General features: G+C 32.1%; 3 protein-coding genes across 3 annotated transcripts; all 3 read right to left on the bottom strand.

Moving 5' to 3' along the window:
• Positions 1–713: 713 nt before the first annotated feature.
• On the bottom strand, positions 714–5,904 carry LOC106102054 (synaptic vesicle glycoprotein 2C-like). Its single transcript, XM_013281460.1, has 10 exons — positions 5,677–5,904; positions 4,676–4,837; positions 4,125–4,287; positions 3,332–3,453; positions 2,662–2,900; positions 2,281–2,429; positions 2,038–2,143; positions 1,269–1,567; positions 1,022–1,149; positions 714–879 (listed from the first exon to the last, which is right to left on the bottom strand). Exons 1-10 carry the CDS (start codon positions 5,765–5,767, stop codon positions 803–805), a joined length of 1,536 nt encoding a protein of 511 aa, XP_013136914.1. The 5' UTR covers positions 5,768–5,904; the 3' UTR covers positions 714–802.
• A 3,388-nt stretch (positions 5,905–9,292) lies between these two features.
• LOC106102055 (synaptic vesicle glycoprotein 2A-like) lies at positions 9,293–13,794 on the bottom strand. The gene is made up of 10 exons (XM_013281462.1): positions 13,563–13,794; positions 13,234–13,395; positions 12,402–12,564; positions 11,909–12,030; positions 11,569–11,807; positions 11,247–11,395; positions 10,695–10,800; positions 10,025–10,323; positions 9,557–9,684; positions 9,293–9,484 (listed from the first exon to the last, which is right to left on the bottom strand). The coding sequence occupies exons 1-10, from the start codon at positions 13,645–13,647 to the stop codon at positions 9,408–9,410; spliced, it is 1,530 nt and encodes a 509-aa protein (XP_013136916.1). The 5' UTR covers positions 13,648–13,794; the 3' UTR covers positions 9,293–9,407.
• A 426-nt stretch (positions 13,795–14,220) lies between these two features.
• LOC106102057 (uncharacterized protein MAL8P1.12-like) lies at positions 14,221–21,368 on the bottom strand. Its single transcript, XM_013281464.1, has 6 exons — positions 21,234–21,368; positions 18,253–18,657; positions 17,889–18,098; positions 16,006–17,807; positions 14,894–15,866; positions 14,221–14,694 (listed from the first exon to the last, which is right to left on the bottom strand). The coding sequence occupies exons 2-6, from the start codon at positions 18,575–18,577 to the stop codon at positions 14,381–14,383; spliced, it is 3,624 nt and encodes a 1,207-aa protein (XP_013136918.1). The 5' UTR covers positions 18,578–18,657; positions 21,234–21,368; the 3' UTR covers positions 14,221–14,380.
• Positions 21,369–21,897: the final 529 nt, after the last annotated feature.

Genomic DNA, 21,897 nt, shown 5'->3' with positions numbered 1-21,897 from the left:
ACGACGCCCATGATATCCGCAACGCCAAAGGAACTACAAATGCTCGCTTCTTGAAGACCCTAAGTCGTTAATCTTATTTGATATTGCAGCAATAAAAGTTAAAAAAAAAAACCTACCAGCTATATCAAGGGCTTGATCTAAGTCAGCTTCGTAAATACATTTTTCTTCTACCCTGCCAGAAAAGGTTCTTCCTTTCCATATTCCGAATTTCATTGTGAAAATTCGATGGTAGGAAAAATGTGTTTTTTTTTTATTTTTGCAGATAGGCACAACCGTTTTCTTTTAACGCTGTATATTTGTGTTAGTTAAAACGGGTTTGCTATCAAGGTTTTGAGGTTGAATAAAAATTATTAAGTAAAATTCATTCTAACTACTTTAAAATAAACTGAATGCTAGAAATAGATTAACGCCTAAAATTTAAGAACTGTTTAAGAATTGTAAGTAGGTCTAATAATTAATTTCGTTAATGTAATAAAAAGAAAAAGATCATCAATCTTTGACATTGTACGTGCCATATTTTAAATTTGGACAATTGTCGGTGTCCATCATACTTAAAGTTTTTAAAATGCATGTTTGAGGTACATTTCCAACTGAATATTTTATTTTCATTTGAAGTAAATACCAAAGTAGGACAATCAAATTCAATTTGATACTCTTTTACTCTTTAGAATGAATAATTCAGAGCTATATAAATGATGCAAGGAAAAATTAGATCAATTTAAATTAATTTTATTCATTAAAATTATCTTATCCTAAACGACTTAAACTAAATTTGTACATTACAGATTACATTTGTTTTAATTCACAATTTTGTCATTATCGCCTTTTTGGTCTGTTTTCCCTTAGAAGCCGGCATCAAGAATGACAACAAACCGCAAACTGAAAAAAGGTAAAACTATTATTGTATCGTATTATCGTAGTATCAGTTACTAATTTGAAAGAAAGATCTATTACATATTCTTTGTTAATTATAGTACTTTAATGAACATCTCTCTTCCGTACATTTGGATTTTCAACTTACACATTAGAAATCCTCCAAAGAAATAGAATGTCGCCTCACAGACTGCATTTAACATGATGCCTGCGACATTAGCACCGAAAACAGAGCCTAAACGACCGATCATCATTGATAAACTTACTGCCATGCCTCTGTTAACAAAAAAAAGGTTTGATTTAAAAAAAATCACGTATGAAAAATCCAGAAATTTACATTACAAGTTCTACGCCTTCGATATTCGTTGTCGTGATACTATATTCCAGATACTCACCTTAGATGTGTCGGGAATATTTCCACAGCGTAAGCATTAACTGGTCCAATCGCTAAACCGAGAACTGGCAACGATGATAGGAATATAGCAAACAAAATCTCTTGTGTTACCACGTTTATCAGTATACAGAATAAACCAATTATAAACTGTACTCCTATAAGTAAGTTTTTCTTGCCGATTATCTTCACGGTGCTGCTGACTACGATCGCAATGACAGCGCATGTTACGTTGGCAACAGAATTAATGAGGAAAGTCATCGTGTCCAGAGTATCGTCACATTCGGCAAACTCATCTGCAGTCTGAAACAAAAGACTCATTTTTGAGTTTAATTTTTATGCTTGCTGAAAAGAAAAGAATATTAGACTAAAACGAACAACTTCGTTAACTATACTAGAGTTGTACCTATCTTGAAATTTTTTAATAAAATGCTTTTTTTATATAAATTTTTTTAAATAAAATGAAATTATTATTTAAATAAAATGCCCTACATTTATGACATGGTTTAGGCTATATATTTTCACACTATTAAACTTAGGGGGTAAGTTAATTGTAAAATAACTTTCATGTGGAAAAGAGACCATAAACTACAAGCTACCAACATTAAGGAAGTAAGGTTATTTGGTAACGGTAATTTTGACATTTGCTATTGAGAATTTGTCAATTGTAAACAATGAAATAAAGATTTAATAATTTCATGGGGATAAAGATGGGAAACAGGTAATAATTGATAGTTTAATCAGTTTCAATTACAAAACATAATTTTACTTACACTATTAAGTCGCTGGGCAATGACTTCGCAAACAGTGGCTCCCTCGCCGTCGCCTGACAGCACTCGGTTCAACACGTCAGGTATCCAAACATTAAGACCATTTATTCTGAAAATTGATAGGAAAGAATAACCACAGTTAATAATGTAAAGTGAATTATTTAGTTACATCAAAATATACAAACCATAAAAGATGCTTTGTACATTAAACAATAGAAATTGCAAACAACTGGTAATAATACTCACGTTGAAAATAAACCAAAGAAGATAGTACTGTTAAGAACCATCCATTTCAAAAACGGTGGTTTGAACAAAGGTATCGATTGTACTTTCAATGATGTGAAGAAACCCAGTTTTTCTTTTTTAACAAATTCATCCGTCTTTAAGCTTTTAATCTGAAAGTTAACATTCAGGATGAAATTACTAAACCACACAAATAATTGGCATTGTCGAATCTGTAACTGTTATCATTTACACAATAGCTATAAACGCCAATTATTATATCCATTGCTATTTTGCTAACAATATATTTCCAGTGAGACAATAATAGAAAGGTAAAGTATCGTAGAATAAACTAAATCATTTTCTCCAGGCGCTATAAGCAGATAATAGAAGTAATACACTAACAGGATACTCATCAGGAGATTTCTTCTTATTCTTCGAATAGATAGTTCTCATTATGTCGAAGGTTTCATCAACTCTTCCTTGAGACATGAGATACTTCGGGCTCTCTGGTCCGCACAGCAGTAACAGCGCAGCTATTATAAATATAGAGCCGTATGCAATTGTGAGTAGTCTCCATGGTCGAAATTCATAAGCTCCAAAATCCACTCTGAACTCTAACGGTAGGATAGCCCAGGCAAACACTAGAAAACAAACATTAGTAATGTATTTAACATTTAGTGGAGAATAGATTAAGTTAGTTCCTAGTTCAAGGCAAAATTCTTCTTTGATTTGAAATTGTACAAGAGATGCAGGAATTTCTAAGTTATTCTGAAGTCATATGTATGAAAAAAACCTTGAAAGTATCGACTATGTGACTAATGTTATACTAATATATTTATAGACTAGCTTTCGCCGGCGTCTCCACCCGCGTGGTATTAAAAAAACAAAAGTGAGTAGCCTATGTGTTTTACCAGACTACCCTCTACATCTGTACGAAGTTTCATCGAAATAAGTTCAGCCGTTAATGCTATAAACTATAACAAACATCCATACATCTAAACTTTCGCATTTAAAATATTGGTAAGGTTAAGTTCAAGGTGTTCAGTTTGTTAGTAACGTTAAAGATACTTACAAGGAACTAAAGCGGATCCCAATATCTGCATTGCGTTAGTGACTGATAAAGTGATGTCTCTATACTTCAGGGGGACGAGCTCTCCTATAAATGTGTAAGGCACCGCCGCCGGAGATGCTATACTAAAAACAAAAATTTATAACTATACTAAAAACTAACTATTTGCAGAATATGACTTTCATAATCGGTAAGTGATGACCCAAATTCAAATTGTTTATGAGTATTTTATCATCCGCCATCATTATCATAATCATCGAGACCAGCATACTACACCTACATCCTTACACCCTACACCCTTATGATACGTTAATTCAACTAAGGGGCTCAGAGTCTACCCTAAGTTAGGGGTGACAAGGCTTTAGTAACAACGCTGGCATCACGATGTTTTCCTTCACCGTAAGAACGTCGAGTAAATTATATGAAATACTAAAATCGAACATCACATCTGTACATGGCGGGATTCGAACTTACGATCAGTAAATTACAAGTGAAGGGCCCTGAGCTAATGCCGATCCATATCCTCTTGCTCCATAAGGATTATTTAGATTAGTCATAAGAATGATAAAAACAGGAAATAATTGGATAGTTCCAGCTACTGCTGATTTTTATGATAAAGTAAAAAAAAATGACAAGCCAAATTGTAGATAAGATAAAACGTAGCAAATCAGGAAATAAAAATGTAATACGTATTCATTAGAAATATTTTAGAATGTCCAAAATTTATGAGCTAACAATTATCACGAAAATCGGTTTACATTGATGTAATAAAAATATATTAATTTTGATACCTTACCATAATGCCGCCAATAATTTGCAGATAGTAAAACTAATGAAGTTTGGCATGAACGCTGAGAGGACCACAAAAAAGCCAGCCGCCAACGAACTGAAGATCAGTGCTTTCTTCCTTCCCCGAGTGTCCACTACGTAGCCCCATGGAAATGACGTCAGTACTATACCTATAATAATAAGAAACAGAACATTTAAAGTGATGTATTTAAAAAAAATTAAATACTGCGTTGTTATGAAAGTATATTTATTTAAGTATAGATGGCCTATAGTAACTATGTTATTTAACTTTTAACATTATCTATGTTTTTTCCATTCTAATCTTGTTTCTTTGGCTTTTTCAGAGGAAGAAATTATTTTATCATCTGTGGTTACATGTAATAGATGTACAATTCCAATACATAGTAAACCTTTAGTAAGTATATTTTAATCTTAAAATGATTTAAACTCCGTGATGTCTAAAAATATGACTATAACGTAGGGTCCTAACGACATTTAGTTTACTTTAATTTAAGAACCTAAGGTGTGCACAGCACCTGCTAGTAAAAAAAAACTTACCTATGTATGGTACCGAGGCTAGAAACCCTCGCTGTCCATCCGTTATGTTCAAATCGCATTTAGATGCTGGCAATATGTAGGAGTACCCAACTGGTTCTACTATCGCTGCTATGAGGAACAGTGCCAACACTAAACAGTATTTGATATTGTACCAGCCGAGACCTAGAAGCATTCCAGTTTACAAGAAACAAAGACAAGCTAGATATCTATCTACACAATATAATAAAACCGACGATGTTGTTTGATCAAGCTTATCTCAGGGACTAGAGTATGTAAATCTAGTTCTTCTCTACAATAATATTGTTTATATAACATAAATAAGTAAGTTAATTATAATAAAAAAAATTAAACAACACATTTATCGGTCTTTGACCACATTATTGATATCTTCACAAAACATAGATACTTTACGTTCTTTCAAATCTATCATTTTTTTTACCTAAACTTAAAATTAAAACTGGTTACTACATATACTACTGTTTATGATAAGCATTTTTTTATTCCATTTCGTATTTCGCGGTTAATGTTAATTATGCTACCTAAAAAAAATATTTAATAGCTAGGTAATTATTTGGTGTACTCATCGTAAAACAGAGAAAATTATTAAGAAATCTTGGCGATTCGAACGTGTTCATTTTGATATTTGTACAAAGTTGCTTTGTTTTATCGATTTGTCATATGGTCATAAATTCACAGAGAGGGAATGCAATTCGTACATCAGATTTGCTGACTGACATAGAAAAATAAATTGTAATTTTCGTAAATAACTAATTATATTGGGATACAGAAACAATAGCAAAGATACTAACAACTTAACAACTTAAGTAGATACAAAAACATAACGTAATGACCTTTCTATGTATATGAAAGTTACATTATTTAAATTTACTTTAGATAAACGTGAAAGTACATAATTAAAATAGATATAATTTAATATAGTATAGAATTAAAAAAACAATAGATATAAATGAATGATTCAACATTAAAACATGTGTCCAAACCTGCGATATGTAAAGCGTGATCCAAATTAGCTGCATTTTCATTTTTCGTTTCAACAATCTCACTCACTGTATCAACTTGATTTCCATTCATCGTTTCGTTTTCTAAATATCTCGAACATTTATAAAAAAAAATCACAACAAATTAATTATCCACTGTTAATAATAATTGTTAATCTATGATACACACGACCGTCGCTAGTGTATACTTCTGCGCTGCTAATTTATAAATGTTTTGATAAAATACACAAAGATAATAAGCTATAAAGTTAATTTATCATATCATATAATTTAGACACGTTAATTCAAAAACTCAATAATCATTTTCTTTCCTTGTTGAGCAATATTTTTTAATAGAAATAGATAAATTAATCAAGGTTAGGTTTAATCTGAAAGACGTCCACTACTGGACTTTCTAAGCTTCAAACTCCCTACACCTTATAACAGTAACCTCGCCAACATTGTCATCGATTTAATAAGGCTATGCTTATTTCATTCGTGTTCAGTTTAAAGATGTAAAACGTCATGCTAATTTATGATTAAAATAAATTTCCATACGACAATGTTCTTGTTATCTCAGTTAATGAATTAACTGAGATAACGAGAACTTTGCTTAGAACAGTCAGAAGGGGGGCTGTTGCCCTAGAGATAACACAACTGTATTTAAAACTAGCTATCCCGCGACTCCGGCCGCGTGGAATTGAAAAAAAATCAAAAGTGGATAGCCTATGTGTTCTTTCAGACTATCTTCTACGTCTATGTCAGATTTCATCGAAATCCGTTCAGCCGTTTAGGCTATAAACTCTAACAAACATCCATCCATCGAAAATTTCACATTTATAATATTAACTAGTAAGATTAGGTATGAAACATACTTCCAATGAGGCCATATTATTGGTAGCTTTCCACCTCCCCCCTCTAGACCTAGCCTTCACCATCGGTTGGGGATTTCACTGTTGCATAGCACTAATATGATTATGTTTAATCTCTTTGGAATCATATTAGTTAAGTTGATTTTTTTAATGGAAAATCGGGCAAACAAGCAGCGGGTCGCTTGATATTGATGGATCCATCGCTTATAAACATCCGCAACGCCAAGGGAACTCTAGTAGCACTGCCGGCCTTTAAGGGAGTAGTACGCTCATTTTTTGTAGGCATACGTCGTAACTGCTCGGAAATACCACTGAGGACAGAATATACCACACCTCGGCTGTACGAGGTAGGAGGGTACATGAAAACCTCGTCGTTGTGGAATACCAACCATCGAGGTTACGATGGTATTTGGCACTTTATAGACTCGTGATTTTTAGTGTTTGTATATTAATGTGGTATTAAGTGTTTATGCTTTGTACATTTGTCCCTTACGAGTTTCTACGAGACAGAATGTGATGGAACTTTGGTATGGTGCTTTGGACGCCAGCAAAGATATGCGCGATAAAATATAAAAAAATGTAAAAACTATATTACACCGAACAGTATCTCATTATTATGAAATAATGACTAGCAGTTTTTGGTATCGATATTGTAGATTTCTTTATCAACTAGTGTAATGTAATAAGCATAATCTAAAAAACATTGCGATACTAGTGCGTAGAATCTCTGCCGATGGCTTCGTGACGTCACGTGTTAAAAGGAACAGATGAGCGCTGAATGCGGTCAGTGTTAGTGGTAAGGAAGACAAACCTTCCGCGCACAGGTAATATTGTATGTAATTTTTCATTGTCAAATATGTTACGGTAGTAAACCATGGAAATATAATCAATATTTACAAAATACATACATAAATCTTACTGGTATCTTACTTCTTTACTAATATTATAAATGCGAAAGTTTGGATGTTTGTTAGAGTTTGTAGCCTAAACAACTGAACGAATATCGATGAAATTTGGGATAGACGTAGAGGATAGTCTGGAAAACTCACTTTTGTTTTTTTTCAATTCCACGCTGACTGAGTCGCGGGCGAAAGCTAGTATGTAATATTTTTACATAGGACTAATTAATACGTCGCTCATCACTTACAATATTAATTACTTGTTGTTCCTTAAAAAAATCTAGTTTTAAGCCCATACCAAGAGGATTTCTAATTTTACTAAATAAAACATAAAATGAAATTTTTTTTTACTAAGACATATTTAATACATGTATTTACATGTTAATCGTTTTCCAAAGTTATTCGCGAAAGTACGATTATTCGCTGAAACGTATTACAAGACAAACTATACATGGTTTTTATCTTGTAACATTTTTTACATTTTAAAGAACACGTTTGGACTGTAGAATTAAGTATAAAGTAAGAAGTATTAAATGACTAGCTGTCGCTCGCGGTTTGGTCCGCGCGGGTTAAAAAAAAATCAAAAGTAAAATACATTAATAATGTAGCTTTTTAATGGTGAAAGTATTTTTGAAATTGGACCAGTAGTTTTTGAGTTCATTCATTACAATGAAACAAACGAAGTTATCCTATTTATAACATTAGTATAGATATAATAAAATTGGAGTGTCTGTTTGTCATATCAAAAGAAAAATTTCACATTTCGGGAAGATGATGTATTTGCGTTGTTAAAAACTAGAATCGCATTTAAATTTTTTTTTGTCTGTCTGTATGTCTATCCGTAAGGTGCATTTGTTTCACGTAATCTCCGAAATGACTGGGTCGATTTCATAGATACATAGACGGGCATATATAGGCTACTTCTTCTCTTAATATTGCGTGGACGAAGTCGCGGGCAACAGTTAGTTGATTATAAAAATACAAATCTTTCCACTATCGTAATGTTAGAAAAGATATTGTCGTCCTTCACATTTTCTTTGCATTTTAGGAGACAACAATGTGTTCCAATTCATGTGTGACGGCTGTCAAATTTTACGGTTATAGAATCACAGTCACATTGCAATTTTACATGCGTAATGTTTCATATTGTTTTACTTTCATGGTATTTCTTTTGCCGTTTTCTTTGTGTTTGTATTTACAATCCCATTTGAGTAATGTTTTTAATCTATCTACTTTTGACTAATAATAGTTAAATTTTATTTTAAAAATTTTAAAAGTGGTAGTGCCCGCTTTAACATCCACGACCACACAGAAGACAGGCGTGAAATGGTAGCAATTCCGTGTTTCGTCTGATGAATGTGGTGCCGGAGGCCTAATTTAAGTTCCTTTCCCTTTACCACCCTTTTCTTATAAGGAGAGGATGGGAAGGGGAAGTGGATTTGACGGTGGAGGAGATGCATATGCAGGGGAAATATCCTCTTTATATGCGTCTCCTCCTTCGTCGTATAAGGGTAGGCAACGCATCTGCAATTGCGGGATGTCTATGGGCAGCGGTCGCTTTGCCATTTTGGCGGATCCAGGTGGCCGCTTGCTCGTTTGCCACCTTATGCTATAAAAAAATAATAATAGCTGCCTACCTAACCTTTTAATAATATCCGAAGTTTATTTTAAAACATACTTCACTGTATAATACATGCTTTTCTTTGTTAGATTTTAAACTGCTCTTATCAGAATTAGTAGTATATTTGCAAACTAACTAACTTTAAATAAAGAACATGGATTTATACTATTGTAAGGATTATGACGTATGGAATTTTAATTGTATAGGATGATGAGACAAAAAGTAGATTGAGTATAAAAATAAATTTTATTCGGATACATTTTTTTATGTTACTTGACTATTTTTACATTACACTATCATTAGCGATAAATCACTATTCAATTTGCTTCGCTAAGAATTTATTCACAATTTTGTTATAATCATTTCTTTGGTCTGTTTTGCTTTAGACGAGGGCATCAGGAACGATAGCAAACCACAAACTGGAAAAAAATATACGTAATTAAAAAAATACAATAAACAAACAAAAAACATATTGTTTCTGAACTACATACACATTAGTAATCCTCCAAAGAAATAGAATGTAACTTCACAGGCAGCGTTCAACATAATCCCAGCGATATTAGCTCCTAATACTGAGCCCAATCGACCCATCATCATCGATAAGCTGACTGCCATACCTCTGCAAATGAGAATTATCATGAGCTTCTCGTATAAAGATAAAATTTCCTTATTTCATTTCTATGGGCCAGTAGTTTATTTAAGTCCAAATACACTAAGTTCTAACTGTACGTATGTAGGCAACGCTTTAACCGTACAGTTAAACTAACTGACTGTATATAGCGGGATTTAATTACATTTGTAAGTTAAATGGTAAATATATTTCTGTGTCAGTAAAGAGATTTGTTTAGGTAGTTTTTCTTCCTCTATGAAGCAACGGCAAAGCCGCCTACTTCATGTGAAATCGATACAAAGTTACTAATAGTAATTATCTAGTTATATGTGTTAAACATACTACTTACCTTAAATGTGTTGGAAATATTTCTACAGCGTATGCATTAACTGGTCCAATCGCTAAACCTAGCACAGGCATCGCAGACAGGAATATAACAAACAAAATGTCTTGCGTCACCACATTAACTAGTACACAGAAGAGACCGATAATCAAAAACACCGAGATAAGAAGGTTCTTCTTGCCGATGATTTTGACTGTACTACTGACTACGATAGCGATGACGGCACAAGCTAAATTCGCCACAGAGTTGATAAGAAAGGTGCTTGTGTCCAGAGAATCATAACATTCGAGAAAATCGTCTGCCGTCTACAAAAAAGAGAAGAATTAAAGCGAGTACTAATTTAAAGGAGTTGAACACACGAAGTAATCTGTCTTAAAGCCTCGTATCAATTTACATTACGTGATCCGTAGTATTATTATTCCATTCTTAAGAAAAAAAGTATCACTATTCATAAATATTCAGAACATTATGACAGATAAGCAAGCAGATAAGTAAAAAAGGGAGAACTCGGTGGAAGAAAACAGGAATTGAAAGTTGTAGAAGATTGGACACTTGATAGCCGTAGTTTAAGTGACCATTTTAAGAAATCTACATGTGTTGTCGCATTTTACTTTAGAATACACATGGTATTAATTCCTACCAAGATTTCATTGAATACAGTTAAAATAATACGTACAGTGTTGAGTCTTTGAGCGATAACATCACATGCGGTGGCTCCTTCGCTATCACCCATTAGTACGCGATTTAAAATATCAGGTACCCATATATAAAGACCATTTATTCTAAAAAGAACACACATTGTAAATTTAATTACTGTAAATTCTATAGCATGACGCAAATGCTTTCAGAGATGTAAACATTTATCTTACTAATCTTATATCTTACTTCTTACTAATATTAGATCTTACTAATCTTACTAAAATTATAAACGTGAAAGTTTAGATGGATGGATGAATGGATGTTTTTTAGAGTTTGTAGCCTAAACGGCTGAACGGATTTCGATGAAATTTAGCATAGATGTAGAACATAGTCTGGAAGAACACATAGGCTTTTCACTTTTGTTTTTTCCAATACCACACGCACAGTGTCAAGGGCGAAAGCTAGTTTTTATATAAATTGAAAATGACGCTTTCAACGATAATGATTAATTTATGGGCACTGTGTATCAAAATAGTTTTCCTACTCCAAAAATGAAATGAAATATAAAATCTGGAAACAAAATTCTTACGTCGCAAGTAATCCAAAGAAGATAGAACTGTTCAGAGCCATCCATTTTAAATAAGGCGGTTTAAAGAGTGGCAATGATTGTACTTTCAGTGACGTAAATAATCCAAGTTTTTCTTTTTGAACAGTTTCTTCAATCTTAAGTGTCTTTATCTGAAAATATCTAAACATTGCAGTATATATAACTTGTAGTATAAAATTAAATGCATTTTACCTTGTTAATAATTGTTAAGGTAATATAATTTACTGCAAACCATACGTAAGTAAAGTTTTATCATGCAAAGGTTAAATTAAAAAAAATGCTATTTAAAACTAGAATGACTTACCGGAAATTCGTCAGGCGATTTCCTTTTATTTTTCGAGTATATCATCTTTAACAGATCCAGAGTTTCATCATATCTGCCTTGAGATATAAGATATTTTGGACTTTCAGGTCCGCATAATAATAAAACAGCTGCTATGATGAATAAAGAGCCGTACATCATTGTTAGTACCCTCCACGGTCGAAATTCGTAAGCTCCAAAATCCACCCTAAATTCTAAAGGTAGGACGGCCCAGGCAAACACTGGAAAGTAATGTAAAATTGTTATGATTATTTTGAAAGTGAAAGTACAAATTGTAATCTGCAAGATGCTAATGCAAGATGATAATATAAAAAACACATACAAGGTACTATAACCGATCCCAATATCTGCATTGCGTTGGTGACAGATAAAGTGATGTCTCTGTACTTCAGGGGGACGAGCTCTCCTATAAATGTGTACGGTGCTGATGCTGGACATGCTGTACTGTAATACAAATAAGACTTCATAAATTGTCTAACAATCGATAAAATTAAAACCATTTACGAAGTTTATAACAAAGTTGACAACAAGAATCTTCAAAACGGCTTAGCCAATTTCGACGGCACTTTCACTGAAGGTTTGCTGACATGGACGGGCATATTGATAGGCTACTTATTTTTTTAATTCCGTGCTGTTAAAATAGTGACCGGACCGCTAACTCCGTAACGGGTGGACCGCATTCAACTGGAGTGTAGCTCGTAGAAGGTAAACGGATGGGGGAATTTAATAGACGACAATTTCTTTTAAGTTTGCGCTAAAGAAGTTTACGGGCGACAGCTTGTAGTTAATAAATTACAATAATTGTAATACCTTACCATAACGCCGACAAGAATTTACAAGCAGCAAAACTAATGAAGTTTGGCATAAACGCAGAGAGTACTATAAACACGCCTGCTGCCAGAGAACTAAAGATCAGTGATTTCTTCCTGCCTCGAGTGTCCACTAAGTAACCCCATGGAAATGATGTTAGTACAATACCTGCAGCAATGATTTAATACAATATATTACTGTTTCATAAATTTCACAAACATCTTTGAATTTCTTACAAGATCTGTGGAGATGGAATTATGGTATCTTATATTATCGTTCCTTACTTATTGCTTGAAAGTGGGCATAAACACTTTGGAGAACAAATAATTAGCTACGTGTTCAGGGCTTTTTCAAATAAATCCTTTAACGGCCTAGGTCCCTACGTACTATCCCTATAATTTTTTGGCATTTTTAGTTCTACGTGTAAATACATAATGAGATCCCTTTCACTCTCTTTGACAAAAAGAAGACTACAATGTATCAAAATTGACAATAATCACTCGATCACTAATATATGACTTGCGTTATGTCCGCCTTTGCTAGAAAACTGTACACGTACGTGTTGTAATTAATTATTGTGGTGCAATAAATCGGTTAGTTTTTTTTGTTACTACACTTTTTCTTTTTATCTCGTTATCTCTGAATTTTGGATAAAATGTGATACAATTTAATTGGTATAATATTGGGGTAGTCTAATATTACATTACTTACTACTCTTACTAATATTATAAAATTGTAAATGTGAAAGTTTGGATGGATGGAGAATTTGTAGCCTAGAAGGCTGAATTGATCTGGAAGAAATTTGGCATAGCATATTATACAAGATATGTGACATACCTATGTAAGGGACAGAAGCCAGAAATCCTCGTTGACCATCTGTTATGTTTAAATCGCATTTAGATGCTGGCAATATGTAGGAGTACCCAACTGGTTCCACTATCGCTGCTATGAGAAACAGTGCCAATACTAAACAGTACTTGATGTTGTACCAGCCGAGACCTAAAAAAATAATTGATGCGTCAGAATAAGGTTATTTCTATAATATCTTATTCATTTGTCAAAATGATTTAAACGCTAAAACAATGACGATAATAACAATGGTTCATTTAAATAAAGTTATATAGTTTCTTCAAATTGATCCCTGTTAGTAAAATATTAATACTAACCTGCAACATGCATAGCATGATCAAAGGTTGCTGCATTTTCTTTTTTCTTCTCAACAATCTCACTCACTGAGCCGATTTGATTCATTTTATCGTTTTATAATTAAACCTTTATATCATATATTAAAAATCTCACGATTTTACCTCATTTTTCACTTTTTACAATTAAATTTAATCTAACACATACAGCCGACCGTCGTCACCGTGTATTACTGCGCTTCTAATTTATAATTGTTGTGATAAAGAAGTGTAGTTAAGAAATATAATAATAAAAATATGCTTGTCATCATTAAAAAGCATTATTTATAAAAATGATGAGACAAATAATTTCCTCCCTCTTCTACACTCCTTACATAGATCAACTTATGTTTGAAATTTTTAAGGTTTATTCATCTATTTGGTACCACTACAAATTTCGTCTACTGTATTCCACTTCGATCACGTTAACAATTCACAGCAAAAAAACAACGCATTCTATTACAATCCTATACGCGACTGTCTTATCTTTCAGCTGTTCGCCTATTTTTAGGTTCATGGGGGATAAACATCGCTGTTCAGAATTTCCTCATACAATATATTTAAATGAGTCGTTACTGTTCAAAATCTCTTTACAAAATGAAACACGAATTATTATAAATGTTAATACTGTATTTATAATACTATGACAACATTTACATATTAGTAGATAAGTAGTTCAGAATGAGTATTGAGATACTATTGTTGTCCAAACATATCCACGAGATAAATGACCATTTTATTGAAACTTTACAATGTTAGATCCAGCTGCGTACTATGTTAATGTATTTATTTAAGTTTCTTAGTCACATTTTGTGTTTCAATAATACCTGTTCCATACAACAGCATGTTTTATAACTATTAGGCATCGTATGTAACCGTTTTCGTTTATCATTATTTAACTTATCTTTGATAACCAATTGTTGATTCAGTAATCCATCTATAACACTTTTTAAATCTTTAATTTTATTGTGTAAAGGCAACAGTTTCTGGTTGTACACTCTATCTAAAGTTAGTTGTAAATTTCGTTCATGTTCCGTATTATTTGTGTTGTATTTTTTTATGCTGCCTCTTAAATTTTTCTTATCTAAATCGCTGTTTGCAAATGTATCATCGTTATCTAAAACAACACGAATTATATAAACGATGTGAAAATCACCAAAGCAAATATAATGAAATCACGCACTAAGATAATGCTGCGAAAACTAAAAATGAGATTATTTCCCCATCACTTTTAGATACTAAACCTACTGATATATATAGCTAGTGATGGGCATTTCAAGGAGTGATATAACAAACCAATAATATTAAAATGATACCTTCATCAAATACAACTAGTTTATGTTTTGGGTCCTGTTTAAATAAAATAGATTCCTGTTTTGTTACTTGTACATTTGGATCTTCATTTTCTTTAGTCTTAGTAATTTGTAATAGTAACTTTTTTTCCTTGTCTATAGGTATTGATATTGGAATATCGTCTAATCTCGCTACTGTCGTAAATTTTAAAATATTATCGTCTCCATAACGTTCTACATCGTTGTTCGTTGTTTCTATTGTTCTTATAACGTTTCCGTCTTTTTCAGTATGAAAGCTTTGGAATGCCATATTAAGATAAATCGTATCTTTCAAATTACTATCTTTTGATAAAGAAAGAATTAAATCACGTTTGTCTTTTTTATTTGCATCATCGTCGACGAGCGTGTTTGATGTTTGACGCAAACCATTCGATTGATTGTCCCTTGAAGTGTCCAGATTGCTTACTGAACTTACCCCATCTTTTGAGACTTTTAATCCTGATTCTGTTGATGACTTTGCTATTAAAGATTTTTCATCGTTATTGATTTTTTCTTCGTCGAGTTCTACAAATGTTTTATCTGAATTTTGTATTTTAGCTTCATTTGTTGATAATATTTTGTTTAAGTTTATCAGATTTTCGTTTTCATTTAACTTTGTCGGATCGTCTATACTTAATTGGGATTGAATTTCACTTTTATCACTAACAAGCTGAAGTTCCCTTGGCGGAGGCGTCTTTACATGCTCGTTAATGGTTAGAGAAATATTTGATTCAATCTTACTTTTCGCATTAAAACTATCTTTTTCTAAATTGTTATTAACTGCAGTAGACATTTCTATGCGTTCGTTACTTTTACTATTTGCAGTAATATCGGTGTTTACAGAATTACCAAGGCTACTGGCCTTGGTAATTGGAGCACTTCCTGAATCGAAGTCTTTAGGTTCAGAGTTAAGATGGTTTTTCAAGGTATTATATCTATTTAAATTTCTCTCCATACTCTGTAACAATAAAAAGTAGTGAAATCGCAAAGGTACTTTGTAGAAGACTCTATATGGAAATAAAGGCTGTATTAAAGAGAAAGAGTAACTAATTATAAAAACGTTCACTTTAACATCAACTTTTTGTCCTGATACTTACGGTTAAACTTCGAGTTGCAAGAAGACTGCTTTTTATTTCTTTTAACAAGTCTGTACCTTTAGAATCAATGTCCAAGCTTGATTTTTCATCAGATTTTATGCTTCTTATGGTAGTTTGGTCGGGATTTGTATCGTGTGGCAAATAATTATCTGTGTCCGTTTTTTCACTAATTTGTAAATCCTTATCATCGGAAAATTGTACCTGATCCTGACTTTCTTTTAAATCAGTCAATCTTGTAAGGTTGTTGTAATCGTCAACATCTATATTATCAATAGGTGCTTTATCAACTTCATTACTCAGTATTGAACTATGTTTATCATTAACTGTTAGTGAAGAACTTTTAGTTTCGATTTCTTGTTGTATATTTGCGTTATTAATACTATCATTTGATATAATGATTGAATCTATTTCATCACCTATTAAAATTTGCTCTTGGTTTTGTTCTAAATAAGGTTCATCATTTTTTTCAGTTAAAGAAATACTTTTATTGGTATCTACATTGGATAAATCTGAATTTAAAATAGAGTTAATAGCTGCTAACGGTGTTATTAATTCTTGATTAAAGTTTGAGATATTCTCGTTTTGTACAAAATCATTATCAATGATTGATACCTTGCTAATGCTCTTTTCATCGAAAACAGAATCCTTTGTTATAATCAATTGTTTGTCAAGGTTAGTAATCTCTTTTTTGGTATCATTTTGTGTGTTGAAACTAAGATTTGAGCCTAAAGACTTAATACTGGACATCTCTTTGATTAATATTTTTTCCTCGCTTTGAAGTGGGCATTCTGGTTCTAATATGTCTCCGTTTTCTTCATGGTTATTGTCTTTTTCACGTTCCGTAATTTCAATTCCGTTATCTAATTTTGTTGAGATCAAATTCTGATCTTGTTTAAATGTTTCCGAGCTAGATTTTTTATTTATTATCTCGTTTTTATTTTCTATTATTCCTATACTGTTATTTGTATATGCAATACCTGTGTCACTGATAACTTTATTTTCTATTTTTAAACTTGCCGAGGACATGGTGACGGAATTTAAAGATACTTTTAATGAATTTGTATCGTGAGTATCACTGTGTATCGTTTTATTTAATGAAGTTAACGAACCTTTTGAATTAACTTCATTTTTTGTTAGATTCAGGGCAATTTTGGCGTTGGTACTAAAATCAGCTAAGCTGCTAAATTCTGTTGTTAAGTTAGTATCGACGTTTTCAAAACTTTTATTATTGCTCTGAATTGTTATTTTAGAATCAACAATACCCTCTGGATATGTATCTTCGTTACTTTTTAATACTTCCGGTCTAAATTCGTTCAAATTATTTTGATCTTGGGACGATGGTTTTACAAATGAATGTTTTTCTGCATATGATTCAGTTAAATTACTGTTTTTTTCTTGTAAACTGTTAATTTTTATTTTCTTTGGCGATATAAAATATGTTTCTACATTATCATTTGAGATATGAGAAATCCTGCTATTATTATGGTTGTGTTGAATTGGTTTTTGTATATTGTCCTTATTAAGCGATTCATTAGATGATATTGAGGGATAAGTGATAATCGAATTTGAACGTTTTGTGTTTGTTAATTTGACATAAGTAGAGTAAGGAAATTGCTCTTTCCTATCTGAAACGTAACTTATTTCATCTATTTCTTTTATATTCGTATTATTACTTAATGGTTTCTGAGATGCCACTTCGCTGGATTTACGTTCATTCGAGTTTTTATCTATTCTCGACATTTGAATTAGTTTCGGTACATAAGAATATTTGTCTTCGCCGTATGGTGGGTCTAAGCAGCCACCTATTAATGGAATATTGATTAATAAGTGTAACATATTCACCATAACATTACTATATTTGTTTTTTGATGTCATTTTTTTACCTGGTTTACATTCTCCTAAAATATCTTTGTGTGCACGCTTTCCCATTCGGCTTGCATCAGAGTTACCATACATTTTGGTCAAAGTGAAGTTTCGCTTGTTCATGTCGTTTATCGACGTGCTTTTTATCGGGAAATGCTGTTTATTATTCTTGTTACCTCGTTCTGGAAAGTCATTATGATCTTCCTCGGTCTGGTTTCCTAAACAACTACCTATTGGAGTAAAGGACAGAAAATCAGAACATGTATTACTAACAGATTTATAAAGAAAAAGGGTAAATTATATATGTAAAAGATATCTGTCATGGGCTGTATTAGATTTCTTTGTACTTTTACATTTAATTAAGAAAATACATGAATACTTCACCCCTTTTAAAAAATCTGAACTTTCTTTTATGCTTCCTTTGTTTATTCGTAGATTCTTCATGTTCCATTAAAACGTTAAAGGACATAATTGTTTGATCACTGTTGCTCAGCTGAATTTTTTCACTACTATACATTGGATTATCTTTATTTGGTATAGATATGACTCCTTGTCTTAAAATTTTATTTTGGTCTTTGTTCCGTATTCGTATTTTAACGTTTATTGGATCACTGTTTAACCCAGTAGACATTTGTCCTTTATTTTCATTAGGTACTGCTTCTATTTCGAAAGCTAAACTCTCGATAATTTGATCCATTACGTCATTCATTGTCGTTAAAGGAATTATGACTCTTATTCAATAATTTGTCTTAAGCCTAGATTTTTTACGACACAACCATTTTAGATTACCTGAAAATATTAGAATTGAACTGCATGTTTCGCTGTAATTACTGATAGCAAAGTTTTATTTACCTTAATTTTGTAAATAAAATTGTCTTTGCTCTAATCTACAATTCATACTTATTTTAATTGACATTTGTTTTGATAAAATATAACTCTAGATTAAACTAAACGAAAGTTTGACGTTTGAAATAATCATCGTATTTAAAAATTGGTTTATTGATCGAACAGCACAAAAAATTACAATTCATTTTCATTTATTAAACACAACTGAATACACAACGCGATTTGATGCAAGCTGATTTTCCCTAAAACTGCATTTGTTTGAACTATTAGAATAAACGAAAGATTTGAGGTATTGAGATTTCTTCAAACCTAAAGGAATGCATTTATTTATTAATTCGTTTAGCTTTACACGGAGAGGTAACATTTCCTTTTCCATGATTTGTTTAAAATAACTGTATCTAAGCGCAGGTAAAACATTCAATTGAGCAACTCTTAAATCTGGTGGATTCTCTTTATACGTCTTTGTATCTGTTTCAACTTCAACATCCTCTTGTAGCTTATAAGTTTGTGTTGTTAGAGTATAATACATTTTAGAATTGAAATAAGAGTTATTTTGGTACACAGTCTTTAACGGCGGTGTTGGATTATTATCAGATGCAACAAAGGTTGTTATTGTTGACTTCTCATCGAAAGTTGAATTCAAATTGGTCAATGTCGCTATTGATTGGAGTTTAACAACAGTGGAATCTGCTACATCGTTATCGCCTCCAGAACCCTTGTCCGTATTACTGTCATTACTAGGTCTTCTATTATTTTGAATTTCAATGTCGTCAGATTTTTCTGAAAAAAAAAAAAACACGAATGCGACATAGCTTTTAAATTCAATTTGATAAGAATTTGTGTTAAGATTTGAGACTTATTTAAAATAAAATGTTTTTGTCTCATGAAATACGTGATTGCAGATTTAAGATTTAAGGCACATTTAACAAAAAATGTTAGGGAAAATAAAAAAAAAATGTATTAACCTTTTTTGGCGCAATTCTTGTTTATCTTATTCCGATTCATTGTTTCTCTGTTTAAACGAATTAAACTCGTTTCGCGTATTATTTTCTCTTGTAGGATTTGTTTCACATTTTCTATGTTAAAGAAGTCATTTCCTTTCTTATCTAATTCTGTCTCTAAGTCCAGTCTGTGATTATTGGTTAATGTAATCTTACATTTTTCATTTTTTCTTATATCCGGTATTATTGTTTTAAGTATAACATTATCACTTATTATTCTTGAAACATCTCCTGAACCTAATTCAGTATTATTTATAGATCTCGTATGCAATAAATCAACACAGGAATAATATATCTTATTTTCATCTTCGTTATTTTCGGAAGTTGCTTTTCTAATAACAATTCTATGTTTCATTGGAACAATATATTCAATCAAATCATTCTCTTTCTTCCATTCTATTTTATCAACATTATCAACATACACTACTTCTGGTGTTATTTCTAAAGAGTATATCAATTTTTTTTCATTAATTATTTTAACCATAGGTGTGAACTTTATACGAATACTGGCAGTGTCCATGTTATCAAAGTCGGAATAACTGTGAAAAAAAATACGCAATAAAAATAAAATTTATAAACGACTAGCTTTCGACCACGTCTACGTCCGCGTTGAGTTAAAAAAAGGTATGTTCTTCCAGACTATCCTCTACGTCTATACCAAATTTCATCGAGATCCGTTTAGGCTACAAACTCTAACAAACATCCATCCATAACTTTCGCATTTATATTAGTGAGATTGGATTAAAATAAAAAATGTAATATTAATGCGCAAGCGGACACAAATAAGCCTTTTGGTAAGTAAAGACTATTCAAGAATGTAAATTAAAATAGTACGTGTATTTTTCTTTGAAGAGATATACTATTCAATATGATAAAATGTATGACGATGTACGTGTTGTCTCCGTACAACTACTGTAGAGCAAATTTTACATATTACAAAGTTTATTTTATTATGAATCTTATTCAATTTTATAAGTAGATGCTGCTACCGTCACGCGTAACAATATTATCTTACTAATATAACTACACTAGCTTCCGCCCGTGACACCGTTCGCGTGGTTAATGGTTACGTATTAATATAAAAATATAAAAAGAAGCATATGTGTTCTTCCAGACTATCCTCTACATCTATGCCAAATTTCATCGAGATCCGTTCAGCCTTTTAGGCTACAAACTCTAAAAAACATCCATCCATCCTTCCAAACTTTCACATTTATAATATTATTAAGATAGTAAATGCGAATAAAACATTATTAATACAAAGTTAGTTGGGATGAATTTGTTAGCAGGTAACTCCAAAACGGCTATAAGTTTTGTCAAAAGGTACTTTTGCTATAAGCATTAAAACAAGATAATTTTTATAGTTGTACAATATTCACTAATTTGAGTTGTTTTATCAATTTCTATTAACATAATAAGAGTAAAGCTTAGATATTATTTGTAGGTATATGTTAAATATAATTTACTACAAACCCGGTATCTAAAATCGATAGAACTCGACTATAGAAAAATGTTTACCTTAATTCTTGTAAGATACATCAAACGCGTTATAAATTTACTGCATAAAACTGGAAAATACTATAAATTTTGTTATCTTCGTGACATTTTATGTAAAATGTCAAATATTTCTCATTGTTTCCTTTCTGGTTGATAGTTAAATAATAAATAATAAGTATAGCGGTTCTATATAAGATAGTCTCATTCCACGATTCACTGATCTGAATAATTAGGCGATGTTAATAATGGATGTCTTTCACTATTATTAGTTCGAGATCTTTTCCATTTTTTATATTAAAAGGCGGCAAACGAGCAAGCGGCCACCAGAATCCGCCGAAATAGCGAAGTGACCGCTGCCCATAGATATCCGCGACGATTGTAGACGTACATAAAGAAGATATTTCCCCTTCCTATGCGTCTCCGCCACTGTCAAATCCACTTTTTCTTCCCATCCTTTACTCTCAAGAATTGGCGTCGAAAGGGAAAGGAACTAAAATTGGGCCTCCCGCACCACACTCATCAGACGAAACGCAGGATTGTTTCCACCTCATGCCTGTCTTCTGTGTGGTCGTGGTATTGCACCGGGCACGCTGGCTCATTCGTGCGATGTTAAAGCGGGCTCTACCACTGTAAAATTTTTGTCTCTCCTTTCTCCATTTTGTCGGTGGTGCTGGTTGTTGGATTA

Source organism: Papilio polytes, unplaced genomic scaffold (genome assembly GCF_000836215.1).
Source record: "Papilio polytes unplaced genomic scaffold, Ppol_1.0 DF823934.1, whole genome shotgun sequence".
In the NCBI taxonomy this organism is placed as follows: Eukaryota; Metazoa; Arthropoda; class Insecta; order Lepidoptera; family Papilionidae; genus Papilio; species Papilio polytes.
This window is presented reverse-complemented; position numbering and strand designations above follow the sequence as displayed.

What these genes read in the sequence shown, in the direction of transcription:
- LOC106102057 (XM_013281464.1), bottom strand. Translation starts at nt 18,577, where the DNA reads ATGAATGACGTAATGGATCAAATTATCGAGAGTTTAGCTTTCGAAATA. An exon ending in GTTCAGATTTTTTAAAAGGG is followed by an intron (nt 18,099 to 18,252) that starts GTGAAGTATTCA and finishes TTACTCCAATAG; the next exon opens with GTAGTTGTTTAGGAAACCAG. An exon ending in TTTAGGAGAATGTAAACCAG is followed by an intron (nt 17,808 to 17,888) that starts GTAAAAAAATGA and finishes TTCCATTAATAG; the next exon opens with GTGGCTGCTTAGACCCACCA.
- LOC106102054 (XM_013281460.1), bottom strand. Translation starts at nt 5,767, where the DNA reads ATGAATGGAAATCAAGTTGATACAGTGAGTGAGATTGTTGAAACGAAA. An exon ending in AATCTCCTGATGAGTATCCT is followed by an intron (nt 2,430 to 2,661) that starts GTTAGTGTATTA and finishes GTTAACTTTCAG; the next exon opens with ATTAAAAGCTTAAAGACGGA. An exon ending in CTTTGGAGGATTTCTAATGT is followed by an intron (nt 880 to 1,021) that starts GTAAGTTGAAAA and finishes ACCTTTTTTCAG; the next exon opens with TTTGCGGTTTGTTGTCATTC.
- LOC106102055 (XM_013281462.1), bottom strand. Translation starts at nt 13,647, where the DNA reads ATGAATCAAATCGGCTCAGTGAGTGAGATTGTTGAGAAGAAAAAAGAA. An exon ending in GGGATCGGTTATAGTACCTT is followed by an intron (nt 11,808 to 11,908) that starts GTATGTGTTTTT and finishes ATTACTTTCCAG; the next exon opens with TGTTTGCCTGGGCCGTCCTA. An exon ending in TTCTTTGGATTACTTGCGAC is followed by an intron (nt 10,801 to 11,246) that starts GTAAGAATTTTG and finishes TGTTCTTTTTAG; the next exon opens with AATAAATGGTCTTTATATAT.